Here is a 16,122-nt window from a genome sequence, read left to right as displayed (position 1 = left end):
CGGTATTTCCTTCCACTGTAGCTATTAGTGGCCCCTCGCCCCCGCCAATGTAGTGTCTTCCTCTGCAGAATAAAAATATCTATTTTTACCAATCACTTGGTGGATTTTCCTTGAACCCAGAGCACACCGTTGTTTCCCTCCCTCCAACAAATGGGATACATTGTTGGGGTGTGGTTTATTGACCCTGCAAAAGGGCCCCGAGATTCTGATGCTGGGTTGATTTTAACAAGGCCACCGGGGGTCCAGGTCTCCAGAAGAACCAGGTCAGAAACCCAAAGACCCTGCAAGGTTCTGTTTCCTATTCAAATTCCCACTGGCTGTGTGATACTGGGCAAGTGCATGGCTGCCTCAGTTTCTTCCCTTGCTGAATGGGAATTAAACACACGCTGAGCCTGCCTTTCCTAGGTGGAAGAGTCAGTGCGAGAGTCATTACAACTGAGTGATAGCTTGACTGCGTCCTGAAAAGAAACCAAAGAGAGAGAAATCCAAGAAAGGGTGCTGCTGCCCCTGGTGGGAAGCTGCTGGTCCCTGAAGCCTGCCTACCTGCTGCAGATGTGGTCAGGCCAGTGGGCAGTGGGGACATGAACCAGCACAACCAAAAGGAAACCCAAGTGTGGCCCATAACCAAACCATGAAGCCAGACATTCCCATAAAGGGCCCCTTAAGGAATCTTACTAACAGCACCACGGACACCTCTGTGTGCGATTTCACCAGAGTTGGGATACTAGTCCTGCCCACAGCCCTAAACCTACCTCTCTCTAATCCACTCCCTGACCCCAGGTCTAAGTGTAACCTTAGCCTTAACCCTAACTTCAAACACCAGCCCCTCCCTAAACTCTAATGCCTATCCCTAATCCTAACACTTCCCCCCAAGGGAGGACCTGAAAGGCACGGGGAGCTATGAAGCCCTCTACCCCCCAAGGGCAACAAGTGATCCCAGCCGACTGGAGAATTTCCCCCTCTCCCCAGGACTCCTTTGCTGTTGTTGCTGCCTCCCACCTCTTCCTGGCTGTGTGAACTCTGACCCTGTTGGCCTTTGGGATGTGTGGGGGTAGAGAAGTGGAGCCAGGAGCTGCTCAACCCTGCAATGCCATCCCTTCACCTTTCTCTCCATCTGCCAAGCTAGCACCAGCTCAGCTCTGATGAGCAAGCAGCCAGGGGGAGGAGTAGAAACCTTATTGAGCCAGAGTAGAAGGTACCTGACATGCGTTGGATTTCCAGAAAAAGGAAAAAAAAAAAAAAAGCCTGCAGAGAATGCCCAGTCTATAATTCAATGAGCTTTTAGACCCCCCCCCCCCCCGACAAAGCAAGCAGTTAATGGACTGCTAGAGGTAGGAGACGGGCTTATGCCCTTGCTGGACAATGCCCAGATTTAGGGAGAAGCAGTGAGGTTGGCAGCTGGCCCCACCATTCTCACCTAACTCCTGACTCCGAGAGCTAGACCAGTGTATCTCCTTTAGGCCCAGAAGTGGGAGGCTCTGGGCTGAGCTGACACATAGGAGCGGGAAGAAGAGCAAAAGAAAGCAATGAATCCTGTTCTGGCTCGAACTAACTTTTCAACAAATCTCTTGTTTTCCTAGCCTCGGTTGCCTTGTCTATTAAGCAGGGGAGGTGACGGGTACTTAGTCTCCTCCAGGAAGATGAGGAGGCTCAGAGGAGATCATGTACGCGAACACTCGGGTCATGGGAACACTCGTTGGCACCTCCTCTGTGCCAGGCATATGCCCAATGCTGGGGACACGGTGAGCGCCTGCCAGGAGGAATTTACAGTCATGCTGGGGTGTCAGGCAGACCCACACATTGGCAGTACAGGGGGGAGTGTGCTACGGTGAAGCTCAGGGAAATGCAGCGCCCTGTGCACACACGTCGTGAGGTTGAAGGACCGATTCCCACACTCAAGTCCTCAGCAGGAGGCCCTTCGCTTCCTGGCGCTGGGACTTTGAAGGGGAGGTAGGGAAGTGCAGAATGAGGACTGGCCCTCGAGGGGACGTGCATTAATAAAAGGGAAAATGCAAGCGAAGGGCTGTAGGGCACTACTGAGGAGCTCATTATTTTGTGGCTAGGATCATGTGCTCCAGCCTCACGCAGAGCCTGCCCCAGCAGGTAAATCCTGCGGAGAAAAACCACCGCGCCTGGAGAGAGGCCTCACCGAGGTCTCTGGGCCCAGAGCAGCTGGGGGAGGGGGAGGAATGCCACAGGAGAGCACTATCAGGAAAGGGCCTGATGCCTTAGCCCTGCCTATCCACCCAGGCTATCCTTCCACCCACCTTTGATCTTCAGGAGCCAGAGGCCACACACCCAGGGCAGTCTAAGGCTGCCAGGGACCCCGACACACGGTTGACCTCAGCAAGTGAGGGAAGTTCTGGGCTTGAAATATCCAGGAGGAGGGGGAGCGGAAAACCTGAGAGGACTGAGATGGCAGGCCTGTGCAGTCCCCAGGGGGTCAACGAGACGGCACCGCACACACCCTGCCACACGCACCCTGGAAAAACCCTGTCAGTGGGGCTGCAAATACCCCAGGGTCGAGCACATCCCCCCACCCCCCACCTCAGGCTGGTTCAGTCCTCCTTTCCAGGCCAAAGGGAGAAAAATAACAAAATGAGGAGAAAATAAGCTGTTTGGCTGTGGTGTGAGCAGGAATATCCATGCAGAGCTGCCCACCACTCACCCTTACTCACTCTTTCCACACCCAGCCAGGGCGCCCAGCATGAGACAGACCACCCCTCTGCCCCCTCCCCCGTCTGGGCTAAAAGCAGACGCTGGTGAGCGAGCAGCAGGTTATAAATATGCCCAGGGAACTGCCGCCAACTCGCTCCCTTGTCATCCCCTGGGAGGGGGTAGGGTGGGGTGGCTCCCAGGGAGGAGACAGGGCTGCCCTGCTCCCTGGGGCCCAGGAGGAAGTGGGGCTTCCAGGAGGCTACTGCTTTTTTTTTTTTTTTTTTTTTTTTGTCCTTTTAACAGGGAAGGAACCACGGCCACTTCATTTTGTCTGGACATTTGCTCATCTGCTCAGAGGTGGGGTACCTGGGCCGTGGCCTGGAGCCCAGCATGAAAGGGCCCAAGGCCACTTACTTTGAATCATGGTGCAGCCCAGTGTCACTTCTCCTCCTCATACCCATCTACGCTCAGCAAAGCCAGAGTGCGTTCATTCATTCATTCATTCATTCAACCGCTCATCCAGTATTTACTGAGGACCGGCTGAAGGCCAGGCCCCGTGCAGAAGCACACCTGCAAGCACAGATGTGCACACTCACACTCGAGTGCACACACACAGCAGCCTCCACTCCCTTGTGTCCGGGCCAGCTCCAGCCCCCAGTACGGACTTCTTGGCTCTAACCTGGCAGCCTCACGGGAAGGGTAAAACTTCTGGCTCCTGGTCCTGCCTCAGAGTGAGGGGTGGGGATGGAGGGCGTTTAGATTAGGGCCCCTAAACATTCCTGCATCCACTATGTCCATGAAAAATGAAAGGGTCTTTTCTTTCCTCCCTGCCCGATCTTCTTCCCAACGTAAGCACCATTCGAGGAAGAGCAAGCCACTCTGTGGGATGCTGGGGGGCACCTGCACAGGTTGCCCGAGCCTCCTGCCTCCCAGCCACTTGCCAAGGAGATGTCAGGCTGGGCAAAAAGGGGTAGTGCCACCCTGGGAAGCTTCCAGCTCTCCTCCCCCAGGGCTGAAACCCTCCCTCTCTCTCTTCCCTATTAATCCTCGGAAGTGAGGCCCCTATTGTGGCCCCTCGCCCTCCTCGGCTGGCGTCTAATTAACTCCTCCTGCCCCTGGTTTTGTGTACCCCCCTTACCCCACCTTGTCGGCCCCGCCCCTCCGCTCCGCCTGCTCCCCCCCACGGACATTCCAGCCCGGCCGGGCTGCTGTGCCAGGGCAACCAGGGCCGGACCAAGACCTAATCCCCCTGCCGCCTGGCCGGGCTGGGGGAGCCCCACTCACCTCCCGGCTCTCTGGGGGCTGCCCGGCTCTGCTGTGGCGGAGACACACAATCAAGACAAAGGCGCAGCCCCCAGGGGGCTAACTCAGCCTTCACGCCCAGGTTGTGCGGCATTTGGGGAGTTTAATGAATTGTCCATCACGCCTTTCAGGGCCCGCCCGTCAGCCTGGATTAATCTTCGGAGCCCTGGTGGGGTAGGAGACACTAAGCCTGTATTTATTACTCTCCCATTGTCACTAATTGAGGTAATTATCTGTGACTCTGGCCTGGCCAACAATGCGGCATTCACTCCCGGGACCTCGATGGGCCTGGCTCCCACTCTCAGCACCAACCCTCCCTCCTCTCTCAAACCCACCAAGGGCTAAGTTGGGCCCTGAAGCATGTTGGGAAAGTGGACAATGTCCCACAATGCTTCACCTCCCAACCAGTTCTCCCATAGCCACCACTGTGGACTGCCATCAGGGAGAGGCCTGGCTCCCCCAAAGTCAAAGTCGGTGAAAAAAGAAGGCAGCCTGACAGAGGACAGGTTTGGCTGGCAGAGTCCTCAGGCCCCAGAGGGGCATGTTTCTGAGGTCTTTGGTTTTCTGGACTCTCCAACTTTTCATCTCTGGGCAGGTAGTGCCAGGGTCTCACAGGGCCCTTCTCTGGGTCAGCCCTCATGTCGTTCTAGCCTCCAGAGTTCTAGGGCATTGAGAGATCCCAACCCAGTCCAGCTGTACTTGGGGAGGTCCCTAAAGCTCCCAGACCTGGTAGAGTAGCTGTGAGTATGATAGGGAGGTTGGAAGAAAGAATAAGAAAGAGCTCAGAAGGGAGCTTAGAGGAAGGGCAAGACGAGCCATTCAAGGAAGGAGCATCCAGCAGTCACACTAATGTGGCCATGCAGCCATCTTAGGGGGGAACATGGATTTGGAGGGGCGAGCAATAACGAAGAGTAAAATTCTCATGGAGATGGCTTCCCAGGTCAAGGGGAATGGCCCTTGAGAGCAGGTGTGTGTGTGTGGGGGACAGTTAGCAAAGGAAGATTTGGTCAGGGCCACATGGTGAGCTCCTCCATGGCAGGGACTGTGTCTTAGTCCCTGTTGTTTTTCCAAGAGCCTCACATTGTACCTGGCACATGCTGAGTACTGTCAAATGAATGGATGGGTACACGAGGCCTATAGTACTTGCACTGGCGTTGGAGGTCTGTCGGCTCTTCTTTTCCGTGGACGCACTCAGTCTCAGGGCTTGCTGGAAGGAAATGTCTAGACCATCCATCGCTCGACAATTCGACAATTCGTGGAGCACACTTCACCAAGCTGAAACGGTCAAGACCTTGGCGAAACTCAGTTACAGTTGGAACAGCGCCACCTTGTGGTGTCTTTCGGGAGAGCTCCTAGAGAGACCCCAGCCAAGAAAGCAGGGTCATCTCTCCTAAAGGGGTGGGGAAGGGGGGTCACACGAGGTAGTGGCTGTGCTTCCTGGTACATATCTGACGCTCAGTTGCTGTGCTAGTGGTCTTGTGGCACAGTTTTATCATCTGTTCCTTCCTCTGCCAGCATTTGCTAAGAGCCTGCTCCAGGCCCAGCGTGTAGGGGATCCTGAACTAAATCAAAGACATTATCCTTAAGTAGCTCATTGGTCCACTGGAGAATTCCACAAGGAAACAAGACCAACAAAGGCCATAATCAAGCAGCAGAGAAACCATGTTATAGCCATTGAGGAGGACATTTGCAGCTCAAACGTTCTCTGCCCCTCACCTCTCCCTCAGCTCCTTTCACTCAAGATAAAATGCTGTATCCTTGTTCTCCAGAGGCACTTCATAATTTGGGTCCCACGAGTCACTCCAGGGCCCCATTCCTCTGCACCTCTGCGTTCCCCAGTGCCTCTGTTCCCCTTGAAAGTTGTGTGCTTTCCCACCTGTCCACCTTTGCCCACACCCTGGAATCCATCTTGACTGTTCCTCCCTCCATGAAGCTCTTTTAATTTTCATTAGCAAAGTTGCCTTGCCTCCTGCAGTATCTTCTTGGCAGGGCTTTCATTAACAGCACATACTGGCTGTCCCGTGGGTGGGTATCTGCGTATGTTACTCCTCCTACTGGGCTTCTAGCTTCCTGAAGACATGGCCTCTGGGTTTTGCTCATCTTAGCATCCCTTGCAGAACTGAGCTAGGCATAACATATGCCCTTGTTAACGGAATAAATGGATGGGTGGGTGAATGGAGAGATGGATAAATCAGTGGATGAATGACAGATAGGTTGGTGATTGAATGAATAAATGAATGGGTGGGACGGATAGATGGATGGATGCATGCATGCATGCACCAATGGATGAACAAAAGGCTGGATGGATTAAAAGGCTCACAAAAGGCTATGTAGTACCACGGGCTTTCAGGGAGAGATGCCCCCCACCCACCATGCCAGGACGTGCAGAGGAGGGGACAGTATCCAGGCTGAGCTTTCCTTTACTAACATACGCACCTTGAGCAACTTGTCGCCCAGAGCCCTGGGTCTATTACCATTCTCCAGAAGTCACAGTCTGGGAGCTGCTCCTTCCTCCTTTCTCCTCAGAACCCTCTGGAATGCCTTCATTAATGCGTTATTTTGTGCTTCCCGCACTGTGATGACTCTCTGGGTTTCTTTTTCTACACCCCTCCTCCTGTCTCACACACACCCTAGATGTTGAGCTCCCTGAAGATAGGAGCCATGTCTGAATCTCCTGTGTGTACCCAGGGCCTGGTGTACATGTTTAATGGGCAAGTGAACAAATGAGTAACCGAGTAAATTCGGACTCATTCCTCACAGACACACTTTGCACACTTCCCATGTATTCATGTTCAGCCATCTCTCCTGGTCCTCTCCTCCTCACACACGTACAAACACTCCTGGCCTCAAATCCCCTAAAGTCCCAAAGTTATTGCCTGACTGTTTTCTTTACTAATTTGTGGTGACCTAGGGAAATCCCAGGGCTCTCCTGACAGTCTGAAAGGGGAGGAGGTGCTTAGCTCCTCGAAAGCCATATTAACTGGGTCCCATTTGGAACCAGATAGGGCTTTCCTGGGAAGAATCTGTCTGTGCAGAGGGTAAAAGGGTCCTGTGGTAACCCGACGGCAGCTGCCCCAACCTGACCACGCCCTCCCACGTCCGCTGTCCCTACTCCTGACCTGTGACGCTGTCCCAAGGTGGGGGGTGGTTGTGGCCTTGAGGCTGGCTGGCTGGCAGACACAGCCAGATTTAGAAGTCATTTTCGCAGCAGGGAGCCTCCAGCCTGCCACCCACAGGGCCCTGCAGAGCCCGTCTGAGATATGGCTCATCAAGGGCTGGCCCCCAGACCTGAAGTCACTCTCCCCGTCTCCCCAGTTCCTGAGCAGCTGGTGCTGATTCCACTCTTAGGCAAAGATGGAGGAAGTCTTGGGAGGTGGGAGTGGGTTACACTGACACCCTGACTGCCCAAGTGCTCCTGGTATGTATTCACCCATTCAAGTGGCTTGTCTCCACCCCAGGTATTCCCTCTCCTCTGGATCTGGCCTCTGCTCCCTCTCCCTCCTCTTCTCCTACCTCTTCTCCTACTTCTCTCTCCCCTAGCCTCATGTTCCCATACCCGAAACACTAAGAGCCCTAGAGAGAAATAATAATCAGGACTTAAGAGTTATATAGGACTGCCTAGATACCAGATGTTGTTCTCAGTGTTTTACACATTGAATCGTTTAATTCACCCAACAAGCTTATGAAAGAACACTATTAATAACCCAGTTTTATAATTGAGATCAAGACACAGAGAGGTTGAGTAACTTGCCAAAGTCACACAGCTGGTATGAGGTAGAGGCAAGATTTAAACCCATGACCCAAATCTGGGTTCCTTCTAAACACAAGAACACCCTAGTTCTCTGACAATGGTAGCAGTGTGGGTAAGCTCTTACAAACTGATATCCTGGGTGTTCAGCCTCAAAGAGGCTCAGGCAGCATAATGGGGCCTGCCTCCACAGCGCCAGCCCCTCCACTCTCGCATGCAGCTCACTTCTTCTGCCAGCAAGCTTCAGAGCCCTGGAGGCCATGGGCTGTAGCATGATCCAGGCAGATGCTCACACCACCGCCCCGGCCTTCCTCTGTCTTCCTCTAGCCTGAAGTCCCTCCTCTTCTCAGGCCCAGAGGTCCAAGGCACACATTCCTCAGCTGGACCAGGCTCACACCAACCTGGCCTCAGTTTTTGATCACACCTGTATTTCCCGCACCTGCCCTGGGTGTACCCACAGCTCCAGTTAAACTAGACCATTTCCCTCACATCCATGCCTCTTATTTTTACTGTTGCTTCTGCTTGGAACCCCTCCCCTCAAATTCAGTCTCCCTTGTTTGACTCCTTAAAGTACTTAAGACTCACTGCTCAATGCCACCGTTATGCGTGTGTTTTAACCCATTGTCAGACAGACCTTACTGTGTCTTTTTCCTGGAGCTCAGAGCAGCTCCTGCTCCTCTCAGGTGCTCAGTAAATAAAATGCTCAGTGGTTAGAACCTGAGGTAGGTAGAATTGCAGGTGAGGGAGACAGACCTCAGGAACCTTTGATTTCTGCCCAAGGTGACCCCCACTTTTTTCCACCAGGAGCTAACTGGAAACCTGGCAGTGTGGGTGGGTGACTCTGACCCTCTCCCCTCAGGTTTAGAAGCCCGGAAATCCCTCCCCCCCCCCCCCCCCCCGCCCCGTGAGCCAAGGCCAGGTCAGGCCAGGCAAGGCAGTGGGCTTCGCATCCAGTCCCAGGGCCTCGCAGGCCACCCAGCCCCCTTCTCATCCTGCTCGGTCTCTCCGGGGCTGGTGGAGAGTGACCTCGAGATAATTGGAGACCAAAACTATAAGTGGTTTGAGAGCGGGACTGGAGATCTGAACGCTGAGCAGGAATTGGAGCTGGCGGGACTCGGTGGGGGTGGGAGTAGGGGCAGAGCCTGAGCGGAGGGCCCGGCCAGGACTCTGAGACTGAGTCTGGGCGAAGCCCCCACGCCAGCCGAGTTGGCGGCTAAATTTACCCAGGCTGACTCAGCCCTTGCCCGGAATGGGGGGTGGGGGGAGTGCACCGGGGCAGTGGGAAGAGCCAACGGGGGGTGGAGTGGGGGGCAAGGAAGGGAGAGTCCGGACTGGGGGAGACAGGAGTGGGCAGGGAGTTTCCATCTAAGAAAGGAGTCCCCCCCCCCCCACAACCACCCACCGAGCAGGAAGGAGCCGAGGAGCCCTGGGGGAGGAACGCTGGTTTGGTCCGTGAAAGGAAGAAGATGCCCAGGTTGGACAAAGGGAAGCTTAGATTTATTGAGAGCCTACTGTGTGCCAGGCACTGTGCAAGGCGGTTTACATACATTATCACATTAAATCCTCACAACAACCCTGCGAGGTAGGTGTTTATATACCCCCATTTGACAGATGAGGAAACTGAGGCTCAGGGAAGTGAAGTGATTTGGCCAAGTTCACATGGCTAGTAAATAGAGAGGAGGTGTCCGAGATCAGAGAGAAAAAAAGGACGTCAGTGTCCGCGTCCCACGCTGTTTGGCGTGGATAAGTACGAAGAGGGGCTCGGCGCGCTCCAGGTCTAGATGGCCAGAGGCCTGCTCCTGACCTCGCACGCCTGGAGGTGGCAAGGCGGGGGCCTCCCGCGCGGTAACTAGAGCTCAATCGATTAACTGGCAGTACCCGGGTAGGAGCGACTCGCGGACTAGCTACTGGGGAAATCCGCGACCTGCGCGCGCCCCGTAGTGGCTACAGCGAGTATCACACCCCATACCTACAGGCTTTTTGGGACCAGCCTCCCTCTTTCTTCCCTGGCCGGTTCCTGGAAGAGGCAGAGATGAAAGAAATTCTCCGAATTCTTTCAGATGGATGATACCACCTGAGTGGCACCTCATGGCAATGATTCAAATCATCGCTAAGAAACATTGGGGAGGAGCAAAGGGGAAGGTCTGAAGAGGCCTCAAGCTGACTGTCAGCCTTCCCTCTCCTGCTTGGACCACCAAGGACCAGGGACAGTGACCAGGCCGCCATCCTGCCCTGCCTTGGGGAGCCTTCACCTAAACCTGAGAGACTGAGATAGGAGCCCTTGTCCGTTTACTCAGCTCTTCTGTGAACCCTGGACAGTCTCTAGTCTCCTGAATTGAGAATGAGTGTAGGTGACAACAAAGCCGCCCAGGGGCCCTCCGACTCTGTTCACCTGCCCCTGACTCTTTCTTGGCTTGTGAAGGGGAGGATGAGAAAAAAGCTTCTGCAAAGGTTTCAAAACGTCAGGGATGGACCTTAGAATTCCCTCCTTTTACATATTAGGAGGATTGCAGAGGGGAAGTGACTTGCCTAAGGTGCCCCAGTGAGCATGGCAGAGTTGGGATTGGACCCCAAGACTCGTGACATCAAAGTGAGCCCTCTCTCTGCTTTGCTGGCTGCTTCTGGGCCCCTTCCTCTTCTGCCAAGGGCTTCTCTGTCACCTGTTCACCTCAGCCCAAAGCCTCTCTGACGCTTTCTCCCTCCTTCCCAGAGGCCCTACCTGAAGTTGCCCTCCCGTGGCTGTACCCTCCCTGCCCTCCTGCCTGCTCTTGGCCAGGCGTCTCTTCCTAACTCTACGCTCCGTGCAGCCACGCCGGCTGAAGCCCTTACTGGAGTGACCTGAACGGAGCAGGCATTAAAGTCTGCTGTGCACCCTCACCTTTCCTAATTAAAAAAAAAGAAAATCACGAATCAGCATATGGCCCCTTCCCTTTCATTTGAGAGGTTTCTATTTGGGGTTGGGAACCTGAATAGGAAAGGAGTACAAGGATGTCTGTGAGGAAGAAAGGGGACCATTGGGCCCGGGGATGTACGGGTTGGGGAACACAAATACAGCAGAGGGCCTCTCACTGCCGCTCCCTATTTCCCTGTGGGGTCCTCTTAGTGTCCCTCTCCCCAAAGAGGACCTGCTCGGTCCGGTTGATGACACCTAGAATCTCTCGGATACCGTCGCTCAGCTGTGCTGTCTTCCTGCCTTCCCGGGGCCCCGCTCGCTCATTCCGCCAGGAGGCGCCGGAGGCTTCTGTGTCGCTTCCATCAGAAGAGCTGCTGTGAACGCTGAGCTCCGCAGCTTCGTCTGAGTCCGAGTCTGGGGCGGTGTGGCGGCGGATGCGGGACACGGCCTCCCGCAGGGCCCCGGCGTAGGGCCCCGGGGTCCGCGCCCAGCCCCGGCCCGCATGCCGCAGGACCGCCGCCACTTCCCCCGAGCCCTCGGCACTGGTGGCGCCTCCCGAAGTCGCTGGGCCTGAGGCTGCGTGCTGTGGGCTGCCTGGCTGCGTGGGGGCGTCCTGAAGGTTTACTTCGCCCACCGGGAGCCCCAAGATGCGGGAGGCGCGCTCCTCCAATGAGGAGTCCACAGGCTTCCCGCCCTCAGCTTCAAACCCGAGCCCCCCGTATGGCTGGTGTGAAAGGCGACTGCTCAACAGCAGCTTTTGGCAAGGGGAAGGAGAGGCCGCGGCGCCCTCGCCCTCCTTCCTGTTGGACTTCGGCTGGCTGGAGGCGGGCCCCGCAAGGCGCGGCGCCCCGGCGGGCAGAAGCTGCACACGCTGGGTTCGAGGGGTCGGAACGTACTGAGACCGTATTACCACGCACGTGGCGTCAATGACAAAGACGCCTTCTCCAGCAGCCGGGCCGCGGGAACTCCGGGGCAGGGTGTGGGCGCGGCGGGCCGCCTTCCATCCCTCCGAGGTTTCGTGTCCGGCCTCCTCTGGAAGACCCAGGGAATTTCTCCATCCCGTGCCTCCTGGAGCCCAGGGTCTGGGGAGGGTCTGGCTGTGTCGGAGCGGCTGCTTTTTAGGGGAGGGAATCCAGCATTTGGGGAGCCAGCTCTGCTCTCTACCTTCTTTTCCTTGCCCGGAGCCCTTGAGATGGGGCCTGGACCTGGGAGCGGGACGCGGGGGACTCGGAGTTGCATTTGCAGACCCCGTGGGAGCCGTGGGAGCCTTGCCTGGGCTCCCAGCAGCGCCGGCTTGGGGGTGGCCGTCGCTCCCACTGTTCGGGCCAGAAGCAGCCAACCCCAGGCTCTTTGCCGCGGCGGCGTTGCAGGGCTCCAGCCTTGACCTGGCTATTCCACAGCCTGGGGATCCCCCCAAGAGACCCCGCCCCTGCCGGAGACCCCAAGCCCCGAGGACGTCCCGGTAGATCCGAGGATCCAGCCTCTTCTTTGCGCACCCTCCCTCTGTCCTGGCCGGCGTCGGAGCAGGGACTGATGAGACCGGCGCCTGCAAGGGCTCGGGGCCTCTCTTAGTCCCTAAAGTCCTGTGGGGGCCTTCATAAGACGGCGGGGCCACATAGGGGGGCGGCCGGTCCCAGCGGCGCCGAGGGGCGGCCCCGGCAGCGCCTCTCAGCAGCAGGTGAGCCTCGTAGCTGGGGGGCCCGGGCCTGCGACCTCCCCAGGGCCCCGCCCACGCCACCCTGGGGTCGCTCTGCGGCTGCGCGGACAGACGGGGCGGTCGCCCCAACGGCCCCAGGTGCTCAGGCCTCGACGGAGCTGCGAGCCCTGCAAGCTGTGCCACTCTGGGGGCATTCCGGGGCTCCGGGCGGGGCCGACCCGGGGGGCTCCTTCGGGCCCCACCAGCCTTGCGCCTTTTTCTCTCGGTCTCCTTGGCCTCCCGCTCCTGCGATGCCGCTTTCCTTTTCTCTTGCTCCCGGGCTCGGGCCTCGGCTGGGGGCCCCGCCCGCCAGTTAGTCGCCTCCTGCAGCACCCTGGAGGCCCAGGGACGGCGGGGAGGTGGCTCAGGGGATCCCGGGCGCGGCCCACACCTGGGACAATGAGCAGGAACCCTGGTGAGCAGTTTGTGGGGGAAGGGAGCGGAGGCCCGGGGAGCTGGGGGCACTGCAGTCCACTTTGGGCAGCCGCGTGAAGATGTGTGTGTCAGCGCGCGCGCACGTGCACATATGCTGGGGCTGGAGTCGAAGCGGGATTCCTCGCCATCTCTCCATGCACACCTAAGCAGCGTCTGCCCCATCTCACCCCCTGCCCTGTCTCACAGCTCCTCCTGTTTTCCCAAAACAACGCGGGAAAGGTCAGGCCCTAGCTTTCGGGACCGTGGGGGTGGGGCGCGTGGGAAAGGGAAGGGGGCCAGCGGCGCTGGCTGGTGCCTGGGGGAAGTCCGCACCCGCCCCGCCGGTCTGTCCCCTCACCCCTCCCTCACTCACGTGCGACTCTGCGGCCCGCGGACCCAGTGGCTGGCCTGGAAGTCCATGGGCTGTCGAGGAGGGGCGCCGCGACTATAATGACAGGAAATAGTCTTCACTTGGATCACCAGCAGCTTGGATTTCTGCACCCAGAGGCAGCTTCCAGACTCCTCATCCCGGAGCTCCCGGGGGCTGTCGGGCCCCTCGGAGAACAGATGGCCATCCAGCATCCTGCCCCACCCCACCCCGGCCCCCCACCCTCCCACCCGCCCCGATAGCCCCCTCCCAGCCCAGGAAACCGGCGCCCACTGCAGAGCGGCGGGCCCGGCGACTGGGGACTATATATACCCGGGCACACGTGTATGCCTGTGTGTGTGTGTGTGTGAGCGCATGTGACAGGCGCGGATGGCTCCGCGCTGCTGCCTCCCCCCCGTGCGGGGCCGCCCCCTGGGGCTGGGGATTGGGCGCCCCGTCCCACTGCTCGTGTCCCCCAAGCCTGATGGGACTTGCACGAGTGGGCAGGCAACTTCTTTTTCTTGCCAAGCTGACAATACCCCCTCCCCCATTCCCGTTCCTTCAACCTTCCCGCCATTTTAACCCTTCGTTCCCCTCTGTTAGGGTGCTTGACCGCCAGGGTTATGCCCTTGACTTCCCGCCTCCGACTTCAGTTTCTCAGACAGGGAGGTGATGCAAATGGAACTCAAGGTCTCTGCCTGCCACTCTTACTGGTTACCATGGGGGTGCAGGAGGGGCTGGACCATGGATGGGGGCCTATTTTTAGCGGCAGTGGCGTTGGGGTGCAGAGAGGAGATGAGTAACCAGCTTCCATGTGGTGGAGGGAGGAGGTGGTGGCTTTCATGAAGCTTTTGTGAGACTCTGGGTGTGGGGAGCTACCCTCCCCAACCTCAGAAAGGGTGACCCCCATACCCTTAACTGCAGCCCAGAGCTTCGGGTACAGCAGGACACAGGAGTCTGTTTTGGTCATGAAAGCTGCCCCCCACTCCCCTTCTAGATGTTTGTCCTTGGGCACCCACAGAGCCCTCTCCCCACAGTCCAGAAGCCAGGACTTGGGGGTCATACCATTCTGTGCCCACACGGACCTGCTTAGCCCCATGGAGGACAGACTAGGTGCTTTGGAGTCTGCACCCTTTCAGAAGGGATGAAGGAGGAACAGTGTGCTCCCTTGGCAAAACCAGTCCCCTAGCAACTGAGATGATTGAAGTGGCCCCCTGTTTTCTGGCACAGAGCCCCCATCACTGCCACCACAATGCCCAGCTCATTCAGCCCCCACCTGGAGTGGTGCTCAAGGTGCTCGCCCTTTCGGCTCACTCTGTCCTGGGGAGTCGTTGCCTGCATCCACATGACCCTCCCCCGCCCCTCAAGCCTATACCAGGTGTCCCCTGATTCACCATGGTAATGTTAGTGGCAGCACAGCCCACGCGAACCCTTCCATGCAGAGACTTAGCAACCATGCCTGGCAACCATGGCAGCAGCTCCAGTGGAGGGGAGGGGTGTGGGGAGGTGGGGGAAGAAAGTGTGTGAGGCAATGGTTCCTGAGGAAGAAGGGATAATTTGCCACTTCTGAGTGGAATAGGTATGAATAGAAAGCTATGAGGCTCCCAAATTTTGTTCCTTGTCTTTCCTTCTGCTCCATCCTCAGACCCTGAGACTGGTTGGGTTTTAGTGAGGAGTGGGAGAAGCAAGAGACCCCAGTGTGTTTTCCACTAACATACCTGCAGCCCTCCAGGTACAGACCCTTGCCCAGGAGGGTCATGGTGGGACACAGAGCACAACTGAGAACCAGAGCAACCGAACTCAGGCCTCCTGCCCCCTTCCATGGACTTTTATGTAAGAGAACCCACACATCCCCTATCCCATTCCTGGAGCCCCCTTTACACGTACCAGCTGCACTGAAGGCTCTTTGCTTGAAGGTGCTTCCTTCCACCCAGGTCCCACTAGAATCCTAAGGCTTTTTAAAGTCCTTGCCTCCTCCCTACACAAACTCCACTTCACCAAGTAATGTGACACAAGGAGACATCTGTCCTTTCCTCCATGCACTCACCCCCACGCACATAAACATAGCCTAATTCTAAAAACTTAGCATGCCTCCCTCCTTCAAATCTGGGAATGTGCTGAGTTGTGAAGAGGTGAACACAGAAGCAGAGGCTCCTTCAAAGCCATGACATAGTACTGAAAACTGCCTCAAGGCGTTCCCCGTATTCCACCAGGAAGCCTGGTTTGGAGGAGCGAGTATGGTAGGGCTAGGTTCATCAGAGTTCTTAGGCACAGTGCAGGTGGGGGCAACGTGTTACTCTGAAACTGCTTCTGGTCTTGGTACCCAAGATGAAAATGGTATCAGACCTGCAAGGCAGTGGTGGGCTGGTACCCAGAATTTGACCCATATGGTTTTAGCACAAGGGAAGGTCTGATAGGGTGACCAGTCCTGCTGCCCCCCCCCCCCCACCTACCCACTTGAGTCTAGCTCATTCTCACTTTGGGAGAATCACAAGGGATTTGTCGGTTCAAAGACAGTGCCAATCCAGCAAAATCCAAACAGAGTCCAACCTTCCACTGGTGGCAAGTCTACCTAAAGGAGACACTCAGTCACTGCTGTCTGGAGACCTAACACTATTATGGAATTTTCCTGGGGTCCCGGCTATGGTCCAGGCAGAGGGGAAAGTGAGGTAATGAGGACTGCAGGGAATAGGGAGGAGGACAGCTATGGACGGGGACTTAGAAAGGTGGTCTAATACAGTGATAAAGAGCATGAGCTCTGGAGCCAGGCTGGGTTCAAATCCTAGCTCTATTTTTTACTAGCTGTGTGGCCTTAGGCTAGTTACTTAGCCTCTCTGTGCCTTAGTTTCTTTTAAACCTATAAAACTGGTATAACAGCTACTACTGTTCTGAGGATTAAGTGAATTAATATATGTAAAGCACTGAGAATGGTACTTGACAGAGTTTTCTATAAAGCGTGCTATTATTGTTGTCATTACTGAGCTGAAGCGGCCACATGAAATAGGAAGGCTGGCGCAGTAGTGTCTGTCAACTATGAAAAGCAA

General features: G+C 56.5%; 1 protein-coding gene across 2 annotated transcripts; it reads right to left on the bottom strand.

Annotated features, from left to right (window-relative positions):
* Window positions 1-9,183: 9,183 nt before the first annotated feature.
* DDN (dendrin) lies at window positions 9,184-15,988 on the bottom strand. Of its 2 annotated transcripts, XM_036019100.1 has the most exons (3): window positions 14,966-15,988; window positions 13,085-13,156; window positions 9,184-12,688 (listed from the first exon to the last, which is right to left on the bottom strand). In XM_036019100.1, exons 2-3 carry the CDS (start codon window positions 13,129-13,131, stop codon window positions 10,774-10,776), a joined length of 1,962 nt encoding a protein of 653 aa, XP_035874993.1. In that variant the 5' UTR covers window positions 13,132-13,156; window positions 14,966-15,988; the 3' UTR covers window positions 9,184-10,773. The 2 variants fall into 2 exon arrangements, with proteins under 2 accessions (XP_035874993.1, XP_028387627.1); XM_028531826.2 differs by lacking the exon at window positions 14,966-15,988 and having other exon boundaries at window positions 13,085-13,293.
* Between the last annotated feature and the right edge of the window lie 134 nt (window positions 15,989-16,122).

Source organism: Phyllostomus discolor, chromosome 2 (genome assembly GCF_004126475.2).
Source record: "Phyllostomus discolor isolate MPI-MPIP mPhyDis1 chromosome 2, mPhyDis1.pri.v3, whole genome shotgun sequence".
In the NCBI taxonomy this organism is placed as follows: Eukaryota; Metazoa; Chordata; class Mammalia; order Chiroptera; family Phyllostomidae; genus Phyllostomus; species Phyllostomus discolor.
The sequence above is the reverse complement of the archived record's forward strand: the minus strand, read 5'-3'. Positions and strand labels throughout refer to the sequence as shown.

What these genes read in the sequence shown, in the direction of transcription:
- DDN (XM_028531826.2), bottom strand. Translation starts at nt 13,293, where the DNA reads ATGCTGGATGGCCATCTGTTCTCCGAGGGGCCCGACAGCCCCCGGGAG. An exon ending in CGCGGGCCGCAGAGTCGCAC is followed by an intron (nt 12,689 to 13,084) that starts GTGAGTGAGGGA and finishes TCATTGTCCCAG; the next exon opens with GTGTGGGCCGCGCCCGGGAT.